General features: G+C 40.1%; 1 protein-coding gene across 10 annotated transcripts in view; it reads right to left on the reverse strand.

Annotated features, from left to right (window-relative positions):
* Window positions 1-18,139, reverse strand: part of PLCH1 (phospholipase C eta 1) — a 181,447-nt gene that overhangs the window by 9,393 nt on the left and 153,915 nt on the right. For 9 of the 10 annotated variants that reach the window (XM_028504928.2, XM_028504927.2, XM_036017588.1 and 6 more), the window contains 8 exons: window positions 17,801-17,962; window positions 15,041-15,112; window positions 12,036-12,127; window positions 9,044-9,141; window positions 6,061-6,240; window positions 5,863-5,970; window positions 4,725-4,849; window positions 736-820 (listed from right to left, as the gene is read on the reverse strand). In XM_028504928.2, the coding sequence (XP_028360729.1) occupies window positions 736-820; window positions 4,725-4,849; window positions 5,863-5,970; window positions 6,061-6,240; window positions 9,044-9,141; window positions 12,036-12,127; window positions 15,041-15,112; window positions 17,801-17,962 (922 nt within the window). The remainder of the gene's footprint in view (window positions 1-735; window positions 821-4,724; window positions 4,850-5,862; window positions 5,971-6,060; window positions 6,241-9,043; window positions 9,142-12,035; window positions 12,128-15,040; window positions 15,113-17,800; window positions 17,963-18,139) is intronic. The other variant, XM_036017590.1, reaches the window with a different exon arrangement.

Below are 18,139 nucleotides of genomic sequence, written 5' to 3' on the forward strand. Positions count from 1 at the left end.
CTCTCAATTACTTCTGAGAAAAAAAAATCTATTGAACATTGGTAGGAAAATACAACAAAGAAAGTGTGCTTTAAGTGTATTATTTAAGTAAGAAGTTCATAATGCTCCTGAACCCCCAAATTCCTTTCCTTAAACCAATGCTTAGAAAAATTCCTCTTAAGGTCTCTCGGTGAACCTCCAATTTCTCAAATGTTTTGAGAAAAAGCAAGTATGCAATAATGTTGGCAGATGAATGAACAAACCCAATTTCAGAAGATTACCAAGAAAAAGATGGGAAGGTTGGGTCAAGAAAGCTTTCTTCACATTACATAAGTTTTATGTAAAACTTCAAAGTTTTACATATTCCAGAAAAAATGAGAAATCATCAATACATAGGCTTTGTGAATGAAAGTTTTGAGAACTCACATAATGAAAATACAATATAAAAATGTAATGAAGGCATCTTCCTGAGTGGACTTCTAACCCTGCCCGTTAAAATCTCATTTATCCTTTTCAATAGAAAAATTCTTTTGCTTCGAAAGCAAAAGTCCAAGAGCCTAGATCGCCATGCCCATCCAAGCCTCCCACGCACCATCCCGCACATATTTGTCTCCTGTGCTGACTAGACCTTCACAAAAACTCAGATGGCAGTTATGGACTTTAGGAACTTCTCTGCTACATGGACAGTTTTCTTTGTCAGGAAGATTCTATTGTGAGAGCATTCTGGTTAAAAATGAGCACAGATTATCATCTTACCATTGTCATCCACCACACGGGTTTGATCTTTACAACAATCTACTGGCAATCCAATAATTTCAACTTCCACAAAGGGATCGATGATCTATATAAAGACAGAGAGCATATTATAACAACTGATACATGTCCATACATATGTTCATTAATGTAAGAACACTGGGTAGAATGTCCACATTTCAGCAGTAACCCACTTTATTAAGGGCTTAGCAAGAAAGAGAAAATGTACTAGGTGCAAGAGATTCAGATGCATGGAACAGAAACAAAAGAACAGATCAAGTTTTTCTTTGCCAATACCCACTAATGCTATACAAACATTACCCCACAGCCTACGTAAGTTCAGAGAATACACCCAAGATGAGTGAGAGCAGTGGTCCCACACAAACGCTCAGAGCAGCTGTGTTTGTAACGGTCACACACTGAGTGAGGGGGATACATTCTGGAGTATTCATTTAACGAGTACTATACGACAACGAAAAAGAACAAAGTTCTGCTACATGGACAAAATGTTGAGCCAGCCAGACAAACGAGTAAATACTGTAGAAGTCCATTTACATAGTCTGAGTACGCACAAAATCAATCTATTATGACGGGGGTTGGTGACTGATGGGGGAAGTAGTACTGACTGGGCAGGCAGACAGAAGCTTTCTGGGGGGTTCTGACTTTGAACCGGGTTGTATAATAATTAATCAAGCTATCCACATGGGATTGTGAATTTTAGTGTAGTTAAATCAATGGGTGCTATAATATGAATTTCAAAGACTTAAAAAAAAATAAAAAGTAATCAGAAGAAAAGATGTGAGTGTTTAGTCTTCCTCCAACCTCCTCCATATCCCCCTGCCTCCAGGGGAAAAGATCCAGCTTTGTCAGCGATCTGTAAGCTCTGCTTCATGGTGCACATTCTGGATAATGAGCATTTGAGGACGAGAACCCTAGAGAACCCAGAAAGGACAGAGAGTGATCGAAGTGTCAGAAAACGTATTTTTAGTAGCTTCGAGAGTAGAGAGAATGTAGTTGTGGGGGCAACTTCAGAGAATAAGAGCTGGAGGCATGACAGAAGAACATGTTAACACAACTAGGTAGATACACACGTTTGGTTTGCTAAATAAACCCTGGTGTTTCTGATTATTTTATGCTAGAAGTTTTTCCTTTGAATACAATCCAGTGGGGCAAAACTGGACTAATGGGAATCATGGCATTTTGGAAGAGCTAATGAATGTGATTTCTGTTTTTAAGGAAGTCTAAGACCCCGGGGCTTGAAGAGCAACTTCCTGTTTCAAAACATGGCTCCTGTGTTGACCTTCAGCAAGTTAAGCGTCTGTGCTTCAGAGTCCTCGTCTGTGAGCCTGAGATAACGGTGTCTGCCTCACCCCACTGGCACCCGGGGGAGACGCTAGAAAAATGGAATCAGATAGTTAGCAGCAAGACTGGGGACAGACTCGGGAGGTAGGACACCTAGGCGATGGTGCTTTATTAGACGTGGAGAACAAAAAAAGAAAAAAAGGTGAAAATTAAAGATGACAATTTCTGATTGGGAGCATGAAAAATTATCATTTCATTCTCAGGAATATGAACGATGTTAAGAGGTCATGGGCTGAGACTTCAGGCAGCCTGGATCAGGGGAGAAAACTCTGCCTTTATTTTCATTTCCCTCTAACTAAAGCACAACACAGTAGCAGTGGTATGCGATTTTGTACCTGCTAGAAATCACAGATGTTTTCATGCCACATTAGGCTTGTTGCAGAAATCATCCGTACTCATCACGACTTACAATTCTAATGGTTATTAGACCACCTCTAGATCCTGCTATTTATTGCACTAACTGACACATACATATGCATGTCATAATTTAATATTTTGTTAAGGAAATGTCAATATAATTGGTTTGCTGTGTAGTCCTGCCTACTTTGTTTTATGCATTTAAAAACATTATTCTGAGAAGAGATACCAAAGGGTCCCATAGCCCCCCAAATGTCACAATATCCTGATAAAGAACCTAGTAAGCCAACATAAGGAGGTTGGATTTTGTTTGAATTACAAAAGAAAGACAGTCCGCATACAGTTAAAAGATGACTGACTCCAGAGACCATGTATTAACTACACAGGTAAAGGGGTGCCTGGTCCACTAACGTTGCCAGCCCCATGGTACGCTCGTCAGGGGGCTCCTGGTGTGACCCGCCGGGAAGGACGCAGCACTGACCATGTGCTCCATCCTCTGCCAAGTTCATTCCTTCTGCTGCCCGCCGTGAGTAAACACCCAGGTAAGTCCGAAGGGAGGACCTGCTCAACACGGCTGTCTTGAGCATGTTTTAAAATGTAAATATCATGAAGAGAAAACAAAAAAGCTGGAGAAGTGCTCTATATTTTTAAAGACCAGAGAGAACTGTCAACTAAAAAGGATGTGTGATCCTTGACTGGATCCTGAATCCAAAAAGAAAAGAAAAGAATAAGAGATATAAAGGCAATGTTGAAACAATTGGGGAACATTGAATATAGATTTTCTATTAAAAAATACTATTGTACCAATATTAAATGTCATAAGTGTCATGATTACATTTGATTATACATGAAAAGTCCGTGTTCTTAAGAGATAAATGCTTAAGGATCATTATATGAAAAATTTACTATCAAATGACTGCAAAAAATTCAAGTGTATAAATATATATATGTATATATGTGTATGTGGATATAATTACTAAATTTTGTGACATTTGCTTTATCTCTCTCATGTGTCTGTATGTATATGTGTGTATATATATAAATATATATGTACATATACACATGAAAGAGAAAGCAAATGTTACAAAATTTAATAATTTAACTGGTGAATCTAGGTGCTAGAGATATGATGTTCATTTTAGCATTCTTGCTACTTTTCTGAGGTTCAAAGCATTTCAAAATGAAAAAACGGGGAGAAAATACAGGAAGTGAGTCTTCCTTTTTGTAGATGATAAAGAAAGAAAAAAGGAAAGACGAGTCAAGGAGAAACTTTCTGATTCTACCAAAACTATTATTCTCGACGCTGGGAGAACAGAGTGGAAGCAGGGCAGCCAGCCCACTGGGAGGTGACACCATCAGAACTGACGAGAGACGGTGGCTTGGATTAGGCTGGAGACAACAGACAAAGAGGAAATGGTCCTGTCTGAAGCTCCCGCCTTCTGAGGAGTAGGCTACGATGCCATCTATGGAAGGTGAGAAAGAAAGTGGTGAGAACAGACGTTTGCGGAGAGAGAAGGGTGGAAAGAGCCGCTGCAGAGAGCAGGACGGTGGGCTGGCCGGGCGCTTCTGGGCCCACTGAGCGCTGAGACGGCGAGTTCATGGTCACACCTCACTGCAGAGCAGCGTGGTTTCTCCCATCAACATTCAAGACCCAGAAACCACGGTGTCACAGGTAAGAGTGGCAAAGAGCCTGAAGTGATGGGCCACACCTGAGGGGGAAGGACACTCATACAGGGAGAGAACTGAGGCCCAAAAGGCCAAGATCAGGTGTAGTGGAAGCAATGGAGTAAAAGCTCTGGGGAGACAGGACGCTGTGGTTACAGAGGGGAACATTTTAAAATCATGCTACAGGGGTGCAGCAAGTAATGACAAGAGTCAGCACGTGGCCAGAAGCAGGTGGCTGATGTGCAGCACACATGAGGGGATGAGGAATGTGGATGGAAAGTTAAGATGTACTCTTATGAAGTGTTTCTATCCATAATGAAATTGTTCTTTGCACCCCAGTGTTAGCATTACCAGTGTCTGTCTTGAACAATGAATTGAATTGCATGCATGTATGCCTCCAACACAGACAATGCACTGAGGTCCAGGAAGGCCATGTGCTTTGTCTATAGGCTGGTTAATAATATCAGGTGAGCTGAGCCAGTGCTCATTTATGAACACACACGCACACACACGCACACACACACACACACACACAGCTGACATTTTGGATGAAATGTGAAGACAATAAAATAATCACATAACTAACCACTGAGTCACACGTGGCTTACCTCTCCTCGGTCTCCAAGCATGGAGTCCGGAGGTTTGGGGAGTTGCTGTCCACTGATCACTTTCAGGATGAGCTGCTTTTTGGGGTTCGCAGGAAGCGGATCACCAGAGAAAGGGTTGAAAGTACCTAAGCCGATGTGAAAATCTAAGGTTAGTAGCATGGAAACATACATACACACCGCTAAAGCTTGGAGAACAAAGAAATAACAAATGCTGACTGACTACAGCATTTCTTAGAGTGAAGAGATTAGCACATAACTATCAGTGTGGCTTCTGCGTGAAGGCAATGCCAGCCGGCATTTCCATCGCTGTGGTTTTTGTTAGAATCCATGCTCCCAAAGGCAGAGGAATGGGCCAATTTAAAGCAAGGGTCTGCAATGCAATTATCGACCGTGGCATAGAGGGGAGAGGAGCATTTTATTTGAATGTCAATGGGATAGAGAAGGGGAGCGGTCATGTCAGGTTTAACTCATTTTCTAACTTAAATAATCTTGGCTGTAGAGTGAATATAACAGACAGAGAATCTGAAATTTAGTACCAGTAAAATGCAGAGCAAGAAAGCATGCAAAGCAAAAAAAAAATCCTGAAGACACAACTGTCAACACATTTTTACCTGAATTGTCAAAAATCCAATTTGCAAAACTTTCAGAGAATTTTAGTGAATGGAACCAAAAAAGAAAAAAGAAAAGAAAAAACCACCCTGTTTGTTTTTTAAAATCTAACAGTGCATTATCTTTTCTTATTTGTTAGCCTTTGTTTTATAATTGGACCATACTAACTAAAGGGCTTCATAAAATTGTTTCGGGGGTATTTTGATTTTGCCACTAAGAAAGTCTCATGAAAGGGCTTCAGTCTTAGAAGACAGTCTGGTTTATAAGTAATGCCCGGTGAGAATCGCGCTGGGCACCGGATTGCAGATGACAATCCACTGCTACCCCGACCTTCTTCATGTGCATAACCTCGGGAGAGAACATTTTAAACATTAGAGCGTGACAAGGGTTTTAATTTATATTCCAACACCTTAACCTATCTCTCCTTTTTAAATCATGTTGTAAAACACTGGGGTATCACACTTTCCAGAAAGCGCCTTTGATAGAGGTCACCTGCATTCAGATACATGACTGTGAAATTAACACGTACCTCTGCACATCTGCTGGGGCTTCAGGACATAGCCACAGTTGCCGTTTGTCTTGAATTTGGCTCGATTTAACTGCATGATTCGCCCTTCAGACTGGTAGTTCAGTGCCACTGTGCAAGTGCAAAGTGTGAGAGTATTAGGCACAACGTCCGCATAGACTCAAGACAAGAGAGAATCGCGCCTTCCCGAGGCATACACACCAAGCTGGCAGCCTGCGTTCCAGTAGGGCAGAGGGTTGAAATTGCTGGAGTCGATGCGGTAGGCGGAGGGGTAAATCCTGGTCAGCTGCTTCTGGTTATACACCATGAACTGCTCCGATTTCTGCTGAACCACTTGATGAGCTCTTGTTTCACTGAATGATAACACATTTCCTGTGGTTCCTGGCAATTTGTAATAAAGAAAAAAAGAAGTGAGGATTACAGAGAGGAAAAAAAAGAACCCGCTTACACAGGATCTTATAACATATCAGATTATACCCACAGAAAAGGGTAGAGGCAGCTCTGGACCAAGAAAGACCCATATAATTCCACTCTTGGGGTTCTCTTGCCATTTTGAGGCCACACATGAGCTGTGCTAGAATAACTGTATTTCGAGGTCCCATGTTCTCCCAAGAGTTCAAGCATCTCACTAATTCATGTCTATGTCACTGGTATGAACAGGGCAGGCAGTAAAAAATTTTAAGTGTATAATTCAAACAGAATGTCTTTGCCAAGGATATAGACAGCCATGGATAAATAAAAATAAAACTATCTTGTGACTTAGTCCTGATAACAGGGAGACATTCCTTAAAGGAATTCATCTAAAAAGCACATGTGTTGGGAAGAGGCGGGTATTAGGGGACTAAATGGTAATGGAAAAAATATAATAAAGATTATATATTTAAAATAAATAATACATAAAAAGCATGCATGAGAAACACATAGTAACTGAGAGCATTTAGACCTAAAAAAAAAACCAAAGAATTCCAAAAAAGAAAAATGGAATTTTAAAGTTAATTTGAAAAGAATCATGGAACTAGTTAAAACCTGTTTGGGAGAAAGGAAAAATAACAGAGAAAGAGTTCAAAGAAGGATTATAAAGAAAAAAAGTTTCAGAAACAAGAGCAATCATCTACCTACCCAGGATTAGAAACAATGAAAAAAATAGAGAAAAGAAAACAAACAGGAAGCTTATTTTAAAATTTCTGCTTGGACCATCATCAGGAGGGCTAAGGAAACCATAATTTGGAGTCCTGATGGAGTAAACCTCCAAACATTTAATATCCTGCCCTTATTCCCCAATCCCATCTTTTGCATCGTTTCTATAACATCCCACTATTCCCACCCTAACCCAAACACCCACACCACACCCCAAAACCACCACACGTCTCCTGGACCTGCTGGCACAGGTCTAGATAAAGACCCAAGCTGCTCAGAGCTGGTTTTCATTCCGATGTGCACTGTGACAGCTGAGTGTGTCTGAACTCAGACTGAGAGACGTGGCCCATGAAGGGGTAGAGCTATATACAGTCTAGCTGGGCCAACTGACCCTAATTTTGTCCAGACTGTGCATGTTAATTAGAGCACACAGTGTCCCAGGCACACCACTGTCCTCAGGGTTGTACACCCTTAGATATTGAATGCTGACCAAATGACTGACAACTACGCTCTAGAGCTGGAACTTGGAACAGTCATAAATACAGGTGAGAGGCAAAGAAATTAAGAATTAGTTTTTAGTCTGCCAACGTGCCTCATATAAACTCTTGATCTTGTATATTTTATTGACATTAACTTATTAACAGTTCACATCCCAAGTATTCTACAAATGATCTTATTTGAGGATTTTGAACACTTCAAATGTAATAGGAGAAATCTACAATCTTTGACAAGTCACATGCAGACAATGTAGTACTGGAATTGCTAACACTGGTTGCTGTCTCCCCCCATAAATATGCATACCACATTGTCATTAAGATGGCCTTGATAATTAGGCACATGTCAATTAATACACTGGTAGAGTTGAGTTGTTCTGCATTAGAATAAGCCATGCATTCATTATCTATTATTCATTTTAAGGCTAAAAAACACTGCACAAAAGACAAAAACAGCTAAAGTACAAGAGCTGAATAGTACTCACTATCATTTTTTCATTAAGCTAATAGGATTATGGTTTCCTAAGGCAGTTGTTAGCAATTATATTTCTCTAAATCAAATACACCTGAGCTTATTTTCTAGCTGTAGGCAGTTATTACAAAATGTGTTGTTCGTGTGCTGAGAATCCTACAGTTTGCCATGATCTCACATGTGAAATTCATTGAAATGTTTGTAACTGTTACACTCGAAGAAGAAACCAGTATCCAAGGAAGAGAATCTGCAGATCGAAAGGGATGCACCTGTTGCAGTGGGGGAGGAGTCGAGGAGGGTTGTGAGGACAGGAGACGCACCGCAGTACCGTCTCCCCTTCAGGACGACTTGTCGAGAAAACGGGATATTCTGATTTGCATTTAATTTCTGCTAACATTGAAAGCAGATTGAAAAGCCACAAGACCACAGTTTATTTCTATAAACATTCATTAACTAGACAAAGTGGAAATGAGAAGGGCAGTGAACAAAGGGAAAAAGAGCAACTGGCAGACAAGTCCAGGGTGAGAACAGTTGTGACTAGAATTTCTCGATTCAATACATGGCAATTCACAGGTAAAAATCATTAAAAGAGTTGGTGCTTCTGAAATTTTTGTTCTTTTTTTGTTAAAACCTCAATCTTTGGATTAAATCATTTTCATCAAAGCCAAAATTGCCGATGAGAAAATACAGGGCTTTTCAAGGCATTATTTGAACCAACCGGTTCCTTCTTTTCTCTGGTCCTTCACACAGAGAATGGCTATCAAACCAGGCGTGGCCTCCACAGTTCAAGCATGGGGGAAATCCTTGCTCTGACGCACTTGGCTTTTTTATAGTAAAGTCCTCCTCTGACCTGTAGACAATTTCCCTGACCCTAGACCATCAGGCAACCTCAGTGATCAACAGAGCCCTTCGCATGAGCTAAAAGCTCTGTACCAGCAGCTTCCTGACAACTTGGGCTGGACTGTACCCAGTTCCAGAAATGTTTGCTGATGACCTGATTAAAAAAAAAGATTAATTAACTTTTGGCCAAAGCAAAGGTCAAGAACATTTATCCAGGAAAAGAAAACAGCTCGGCCCTTACCATCATCCACAATGTCCTGGGCGGCCACCGAGTTCGTGTACACCACCAAGTCCGAGAGCTCTCGGCAGAGCTTCACGGTTTTCCTCCGGCGGCCCAACCTGTGAGAGACACACCCCGGGACGCATGACGTCTGAGACCTGGAAGAAGTTGGGTCTTTGTTTACTTTGCCTTCCCCTCGCTGCTCCTAATGGAGCTGGGATTAGAACCCCAAGTGTGTTTCGTAGTTCCGCACTCTTTCCACTACAAAACCCTATCTATATATATGGTCTTATTCATAGTTCATTCACAACCAGTCTTTTCTCATGTATTTGTGAGTTCTGTTGTGGAGGGCTTGATTCTCAGTCTTACCCAGCTAGGAGTAACACTGGAGTTCACCAGGAATCTACTCTGGTTTGGTAAAAAGAGAACCTGAACTAAAGGAGTAAAACCATTGTATTGTGGGCCACAAGAATTATATATCTAAAGGGAAATACACTAAAATTTCCATAGTGCTTATCTTTTAGAGGTGTAATTGCAAGTGATTTTTATTTTTTTCTATATGCTTTTTTAAAATATTCTTCAACTTATTAAAACAAACATCCAATACTTTGTTCTCTCTTCTATAAACCACTCCTGGGGTCTCCTCTAGAACTTTACAAGTTCTACCACTACTCTTTTCCACAACAAAGTGCTCCACATTCTCCTCATATACACACTTTTCTTCTCCAGGGGAACATCCAACAAGAACTCTAATCCTACCCAAAGACACATGGGCAATAAGATCATGAAAAGATGCTCAACATTGCTAGTCATTAGGAAAATGCAAATCAAAACTACAAATGAGATACCTCTTCACACCTACGGGGATGGCTATAACCAAAAGGGCAGGCGAGGGCACGTGTTGGCAAGGTTGATGAGAAACCGGAACCCTCACACGTGGCTGGGGAATATAAAGTGGTTCAAGTGCTTTGCCACGATAGATTTGCAGTTCTTTAATAAGTTAAACAGAGTTACCTTATGACCCAACAATTCCACTTCTAAGTATATATACCCAAGAGAAATAAAAACATATATCTACATAAATACGTATACATGAATGTTCATGACAGCATTACTCATATCAGCCAAAAGTGAAAATGACCTAAATGTCCTTCAACTAATGATAGGTGAATAAAATAAAGCATAGCCATACAATAGAATGTTATTCAACAGTAATAAGTAATTAAGTACTGATACATGGATGAATCTTGAAAACATATTAAGTGAAAGTAGCCACACACAAAAGACCAAATATTGTATGACTCCATTTATATTAAATGTCCCAAAAGACAAATCCATAGACATAAAGTAGATTAGCTGGTGCCAGAAACCAAGGGAGGAAAAGATGGGGAATGGCTGCTAATGGTAGTTTCTTTCGATGTGATAAAATGTTCTGGAATTAGATAGTAATGATACAGATTTATTGACTCAATGAATATTCATTGAGCACCTATTAGAGATAAAGTAGTAAACAAATCAGACAAAAATCCTTACTCTAATGACACTTACATAATTCAATAAAAGAATTAAGGCCAAAATGCACCAACAATTCATTTTGCCAAGAAAGAAGTCATGAACTTAGGTATTAAAAATAAATGAGAAGCATTCACGTTCTTCCCTTACCAAATAATTAGGAAATTCTATAGTCATTGCTGAAAATCTGATATTGTGACAGTTAATGATTATAAATCAATGTGAGGTCATGCTTAGAAATTACAAGTAAAACTCCAAGGCACTCCGTGACAGAGAAATTCTGCATAAAGTTAGCTGTTTTAACCTTTTAACCTGGGAGTGGATTGGTTTATTGTAGTTACAACAGGACAGTATTATAGATGCTTAGGCTTTGATACCTATTATGGATAAATCCCTAACTCAAGAGTGGCAAGCAATATGATCTCATGTGATAGTATTAGTGGCTCACTTGTACACATTGAGATTATCATGGCTTTCCCCACACACTGTCCCTTCCCTGGCTCTGTGATTCAGAGTTGAGCTTTTCTCAAACCTATATTTGAAAACAGGCACAGCAGAGATCTCCTGGAAGATAATCTATTTCTCTTATATTTTTACTGTAACTACAAATTGAATTTTCTGTACCCCAAGGGTAGGGACTGTGCACATTCCCTCTGCCCCCACTAATTAGTTACTATTTTATGCATGGGCATTCTGTTGAAGTGAATCTCAAATATAAAATTTAATTAACCACTATATGCCATCCATTTGTACAGAAGCTTTATGCCTCTAATTTCATTTAATTTCAATCGTTCAATAAAGGCACAGGCATGTGTGCACATGTGTGCACATGTATGTGTTTGTCTAAAAGCTGTGATATAATTTACATCCCTTTGTGAGACTTACTGTACACATAAACTGCCAGAAAATCCTACATCAGGTCATGTGTCACAACTTGGGTTCTAAAAATATGGTCATTTTACTCATCCCAAATTCTATTGACAATAATAAAAAAAAAAAGTTAATTTTTTGAGCAGTTAATTAATTGAGGGAAAGCTTATCAGGCTTAGTTTAATTCACTTAATCCTTACAATGACCCTAAGAAACAGATACAATTGAGAAGCCTAACTTGTCCCATGTTAAGGTTGAAGGAATAAGAGTTTGAAGTCTGGCTGATTTCAATCTCTGGCTCTTAACATGGGCTGATCATCTGTCTTTCCCTTTGGTCTCCTATGTGAGCCCTACTAGTCCATGTGTCCACTCTGTCTTCTCTGAAGATACCTTTTACCCGACAACTGCTAGAGCTAGCACTTATTAAGAGCTCACTATGTGCCAGGCACTGTAGAAGCCTCCTACCTATATTATCATCTCACATCCAGTGGATCTTCCTAGGTCCCACGGCACTGAGCACTTGACCTTGTGACCAATCCAATTCTCTAGGCACATACAATGAAAATAGCCAAGCAGCTGGGGATCGAGGGGTCCGGAGAGTCTGAGCAAGAAACACGAGACACTGTCTTACCTGCACAGTTGGCCAGGCTCCTTGCCAGGATTCTGCTGTGCATCCTCCTCCTCATCAGCACTGTAAGATTTAGGCCGTGATTTTGTAGTTTTCTGCCAGAAAAAAAATTGCAGCGAACTTAACAACAAACTCACTACTTGAGGTACATCTACAACATGCAGAGAATGGACCGGGCTTTAAAATACACACCCACAAGGACAAGACCTTGGAGGGGGGAAAATGACCAAATATTGCAGCTTGCCCCACCATTAATAACAAGCATGGCTATAGCCATAATTATAATATCAAGGCAACACCTAGGATTTCATACTGGAGAACTGACTTCTAAGCTACATAAAATGGAGGTCTCAGAAAGGTACTATTAGTCATGCATTGGAGGTCTCCAGGAGGAGTAGGGTCAACATTGTAACATGTGTTTAATAATAATAAGGAATAAAATGTCTTCTTTTAAGAAGCTCACTATTCCTGTTGACTTATAAAAGGCAGGTTTTGTTTTTTAAAAAGCTAGTAGTGATTTTTTTAATGATTAACTACCATGCCTCCTTTTGATTAATATGCACTCAAATAACCATCTATATCAAACAGCTCTTTTGAGGTTTTGACCCATTTTAATTTCTGGCAGCAGAATAAAATTGTTACCCACAGGATTCAGACTGAAAGGCTGCAGGACTAATCTGGTGTCTTCCGGCCAGATCAGCTGTTAGACGTAAAACCTTTTAGGAATGATGAGGTTTCACCCCCACCACACTGGAGATGACCCCAATATTTGGCAACACATACATCAACAATACAAATAATGGGGGGTCAACTGCAGAAAACATTGCCACCAAACATACAGCTTCCACCAGCAAAGGTGAGACCGTTAGACAGAGTACCCTGGACATCGGGGGAATGGAGCTTTAAAAAAGGAAAGGAACTCCATCCTCACATTACCATTGGGCCATGTCACCTTTCAGATTTTCTCATACTCAGCAAATAAAACACAAACTCCACTGTTGACATGCGCACACTCGACTCTCCTGCACTCACAGTGAGGCATCAATTTCGTCTGGAAGCGTTTCAGGTGTTATTTTTGACTCACAAACCTCAGTGCGCACGGTGTGGGAACCCTAGCTTATGATGATCTCATGTTCCAGCTTGGCTTCCCACCAAGCTGGTAAGTGGTCTAAACTCTCTAGCTCCCCAGCGTGTTTCTTAAATGGGCAGGACGATAATATCTATTTGAAAGGATTATTGCTGTTGTGATGATTAAATGAGATGGCATGGAAAGCTATTCTGTCAGCTAGATCATATTTAACTTTCAATTTACAATGCTATAAATATTTATTAAAATAGTCTATAACTTACCTTGTGGGCATTCATTCTTATGACTTGGGCATAATAAATTCTATTTCTACAGTAGCTAAAGTACAGCCAAAAAGGTTTACTTTGGAAAATAATTTTAATTTAAATCAGTAGTTATAATAAAGAAATAAAATATTCTCCAATTCTTCACATAATTAGTAATTTGAGGTGTTACAATAAATCTGTCTTTTTAAAGTTTATTTTTTAATATAAAATGCAAAAAGAAATAAGAGATGAATTACCAATGGCAAATAATGTTTGAGGAAATAATATATTTTCTTTATAGATAGTTTTATCAATCTTAATGTATCATATAATCAATTTCCCCTCTTACTTTTTCACTTAATGTTCCACTTGATGAGCTCTTTAGAGTGACCATCTTTAAATGGCTGCATAATTGCCCATTATGTGAATGAATCATGGTTCACTTAAGTAGTCTTTATGGGTGAAAATTTTGGTTGTTTTCAATTTTTTGTTATAATGACTGTCTTGTGAGCTCTTTAATAAATTATCCTGTTGATGGGGCAGGAAATTCCAGGTACAACATTCCTTAAAATACAGGAAATGGCCCTACAGAAACTTCCTGCATAATGTTAACTATCCAATAATTGATTACGTATGTAACATGTTTTCCCCTTTCATGGAAGAGTGACATACCGTTAGAAAAGTACAATTATACGTGCACAGCATGACGACTTTACCCAAAACGAAACACCAGATGAAGAAGTGGAATATTATGCGCCCCCACAAAGCCCCTAGATTTTTCCACTCAGTCACTCCCTTTTCCCCAAAGGTAACTACTGGTCTGATTTCACCCTATAGATTCTGTTTTGCCTGTTCTTCAACTTCATATAAATAGAACTGAACTGGATGTACTTTCTTAGGTCTGGCTTCTTCTGCTCAATGTCATGTTTACAAAGATCATATTATTGTAGATAGTTGTAATGTTGTCATTCGCATTGCTGATAAATATTCCTTTATGTAAATTTTAATTCATTCTATTTCTGATGGACATTTAAACTATTTCCTATTTGTACAATTACAAATGCACATTCCATTAGCAGTGTATGAGAGTTTCACTTGCTCAACATCCTCACTAACACTTGGTGTTCTCGGTCTTTTTATGTTTGCAGTTGTGGTGGGTCTGGATGGAACCTCATTTTAATTTGCACTTCCCAGAGGACTGATAAAGGTGAACTCGTTTTCCATCCACTTGATTATCTTCTTTTGTGAAATGAAATTAAAGTCTTCGGCCTATTTTTGTTAATTTAGGGCACCTTTCTTTTTTGTTGATGTGTAGGAATTCTTTATATCGTCAGGACACAAGACCTTTGTTGAATGTTTGTATTGGAAATATTCTTTCCCAGTATGCTACTTGGTTTTTGATACTTTTGATGAATAGCAATTCCCAAATTTCCAAGTAGTTTAATTATCAACTTTTTCCTTTTCTGGAATCCTATTTAAGAAATCTTCAGTTATCCCAAGGTCATGAAGATACTCTGCCATTACCTTTCAAACTTAATTTAACTTAATTGAATTACACACATTTATCAATCTTTTTTCCGTCTTATTCTCCATCATCATTTCCCCTCAGCCCCCCTCCTGCTCTTCATCATTATTTCCCTTCAGCCTCCCTCCCATTTATCAATCTTAACTCATACCTTATGTTTCCCAAAGTTGGTCATGAGGGATCGCCCATGTGATTTCTTTCCACCTTCCTTTACATCTGGATGCTGAGCAAATAAAGCATAATATAACTATTTTTCATCTTTACTTTATTCTTTCCTTAGTTCTGATGAAACGGCAGGCAAACCCTCTCTGTGTCCACCTCTAGGTAGGAAGCAAGAGGTTCCCAAAGGTGGCTGAGTCTGCCTTGAAAGGGGACAATGGCGAGGAGGGTCCCGGGCACCGGCCAGGAGACAGGAACAGCCCACAGTTCCCGAAGCTGGGGCCCAGGGCCCCTCAGCGGCCTGTCCAGTGACTGCCCACAAGGCTCTCCAACATGCAGGATGTATTCTTTTGAACACCATGAGTGGAGATAAAATCGCCTTCATTTAAAAGTAGATTTAATTTTTAAAAAGGGCAAATAATCAACAAGAGCCAATTCTGCTGAATTAAAAAAGGAATGACATTGATCAAATGCTATTATTTGGGATTTTAAAACATTAAACATAAATAAAATCCAAGCACACATATGCGGTAGTAAGACTGTTTTTGTTTGAGCAAACCGAAGCAAAGTCTATCTGTTCACTGTCATAGTGCCCTCTGCAGTGGGCACTGGACAGATGTATGGGAGCCTCAGAAGTTCCTTCCTCACGCGGGTTAATCTTCTAGGCTAGAGATCTCCTTGCTCAACCCTGTCTCTCATGAGGGTACAGAAGGGCCACTCTGCTAAAAGGGCTTAGACTTTCATTTAGTTATCAAACCCCAAAATACGTACTAATGACATGGGTTAGGGAGAGACCAGCACAGCAGGCCTTGCTCTCCCAGGACTTCTTGCTACACTGAGAAGAAGCAGATATAACCACATAAATGGTGTGAATGTGGGTAAGCAAAACCACTTAAAACCCAAAGGCCAGGGAAGGCATCTACAAATATCCATGGAGGCTAATCAGAGATGCCATTTTGGGTGGGGACTGGGGAAGGCTGAAAATTAGTTGGAGAAAGAGGCAGTTCCGGAAATGCTGGAGGACCATGGGGTTACTGGGTAATTTTAGGTGACTGTTTATACGTATTGATTGCCTTTGAAGATCTATTAAAGCTGATCATTAACTGTTCAAAAACCCTGAAATTAAGAAAGTAGCCAGCTGGGGTCATAGAAGTAACACTGTTCTCTGAGTTAGGAGACCCAGTTCCGCCACCAAGTAGCTACATGTCCTTTGGCAAGCCGCTTCTTCTGACCTCAGTTTTCTTACCTGTGAAATGGGGGGAGGAATGAACCAATGAATGAATTCCTGAGTTCCTTTCTATTTCTAATTGCCCTTCTATTGTTAGGGGGATCATGTCACTTATTGCCCAAAATAGCATCCATTTAAGAGTAAAATGGAATACTTTTAATAATTACACCAGGAAAATAGGTATAAAATAGGGCTGTCCCATGCAAGGTGAGGTATATGGTCATCCTATTTAGTAGGCACCTACTATTCCCCCTGAGGGTTATGCTAAGTGCATTACATCTGTTCTCATTTAATACATACCACTGTCTTTGGAGATAAGTAGGATTAAAATCCCAATTTTATTTAAAAATCTGAACTATAATGAAGTTAAATAATATGCCCCAAGTTGGAAAGCTAGCCAGTGATCAAATAGGGGTTCTGTGTTGCACTAAGTCTCCTTGCTGGCTCACCGCCCTCCTGCTCCAGCTTTATGCGGGAGGGTAATATACAACAGTCCTCCCCCAAGCCATTCATTCAATGACTATTTATGAAGGTCTTAGTAGACAAGCCAACACAAAAATGGTTATCAAGAAGACATGGTTCCTATATTTGTGGAATTTTTAGTCTATTTGGGTAGACAGACATTGAACAAATCATTACAAATGTGTTTTAAAAACTTCAGAAAAGAGAAGATAAAACAGGTTATTGCGGGCAATATAAGGGGATAGCTGATCTAATCCAGCAGTCAAGGCAGGACTCAAGACATCACACCGAAGCTGAAGTTGAACAGAGCAGCAGTTGGAACACATGTAGGAATGGAGTATTACAGGCAGAGGAAATGTAATGAGAGGAAGACCATGGCACATAAACAGTCACGGCTGGTGTGACAACGGTGGGAAGCAGTGTGACAGGGAAAATGAGGAGATCTGAGACTGGAGAGGCAGGCAAGGATGCACAGATGCACAGGTCCTTGAAAAACCTGGTCGAAGAGTTCAGAATTTATCCCAAGCACAGTGGGAAGCACCACCAAAGAATTCTGGACAATGAAGTCTCAGGGTGCGATTTGCATTTTCAAAGAATCATGCTGATTTCAGAGTGGAGATTGAAGAGAAGAAGGGCAAGAGAAGTCTAGGTGAGAACTGACCTTGGCCTACATTGGGACACAGCCATGAAGAAGAAGAAAAGTGGACAGACAGGAGACAGGTGCATGAAGTACAGTCAACAGGGCACAGAGGCTGCCCCAATGCGGAGCGGTGGGAGGTGGCCCTATGTGGCGGGCTCCAGCCTCCCCACTTGCCTGGGCACTCACGAAGAAGCCAAGTGCAGGGGCACCGGGCTTTCTACCGTCACTTTCACCCCCACCCGTCCACTTTTAACTATTCCTCACATCATTTTGCAATAGGACATTCTTATTTCTCAGACAACAGGAAGGCAGAAATGGAAGAAACTGGAGACACACTTCACAAATGACAGATGATCAGAAACAACATATGATTGTGCTTTCTTTTTCCTGTCAAAGGACAAGGACGAGAGGGAAGAGTGTACCTCCTTCAGGTGTGCATTTAAGCCTTCATGCGTGGCCTTCAGTAGTGCCCTCACTGTGAAACTATCAGGATCTTCTTTGTCTCGAATTTGAGATTCTTTTAACAGGGACTCCAGTTTTTTCCTTATGAAAGACTCCACCTGATGCTCAGTGGTCCCGTTATTCTGCAAAGAATTAAGCAATGGAAATGATTTCCCTTAAGAAACACAGAATCAATTAGAACACACCCTGCATTCAAGCCAACGTAGCTTTCACAATTTGATTCTCTCTCAATTAACTGTGATAAGTTAACCTCACTGCACCATTTCAGTCTTCCCCGACACACACCATTTCCAATAAAT

Source organism: Phyllostomus discolor, chromosome 2, assembly GCF_004126475.2.
Source record: "Phyllostomus discolor isolate MPI-MPIP mPhyDis1 chromosome 2, mPhyDis1.pri.v3, whole genome shotgun sequence".
Taxonomy (NCBI): Eukaryota; Metazoa; Chordata; class Mammalia; order Chiroptera; family Phyllostomidae; genus Phyllostomus; species Phyllostomus discolor.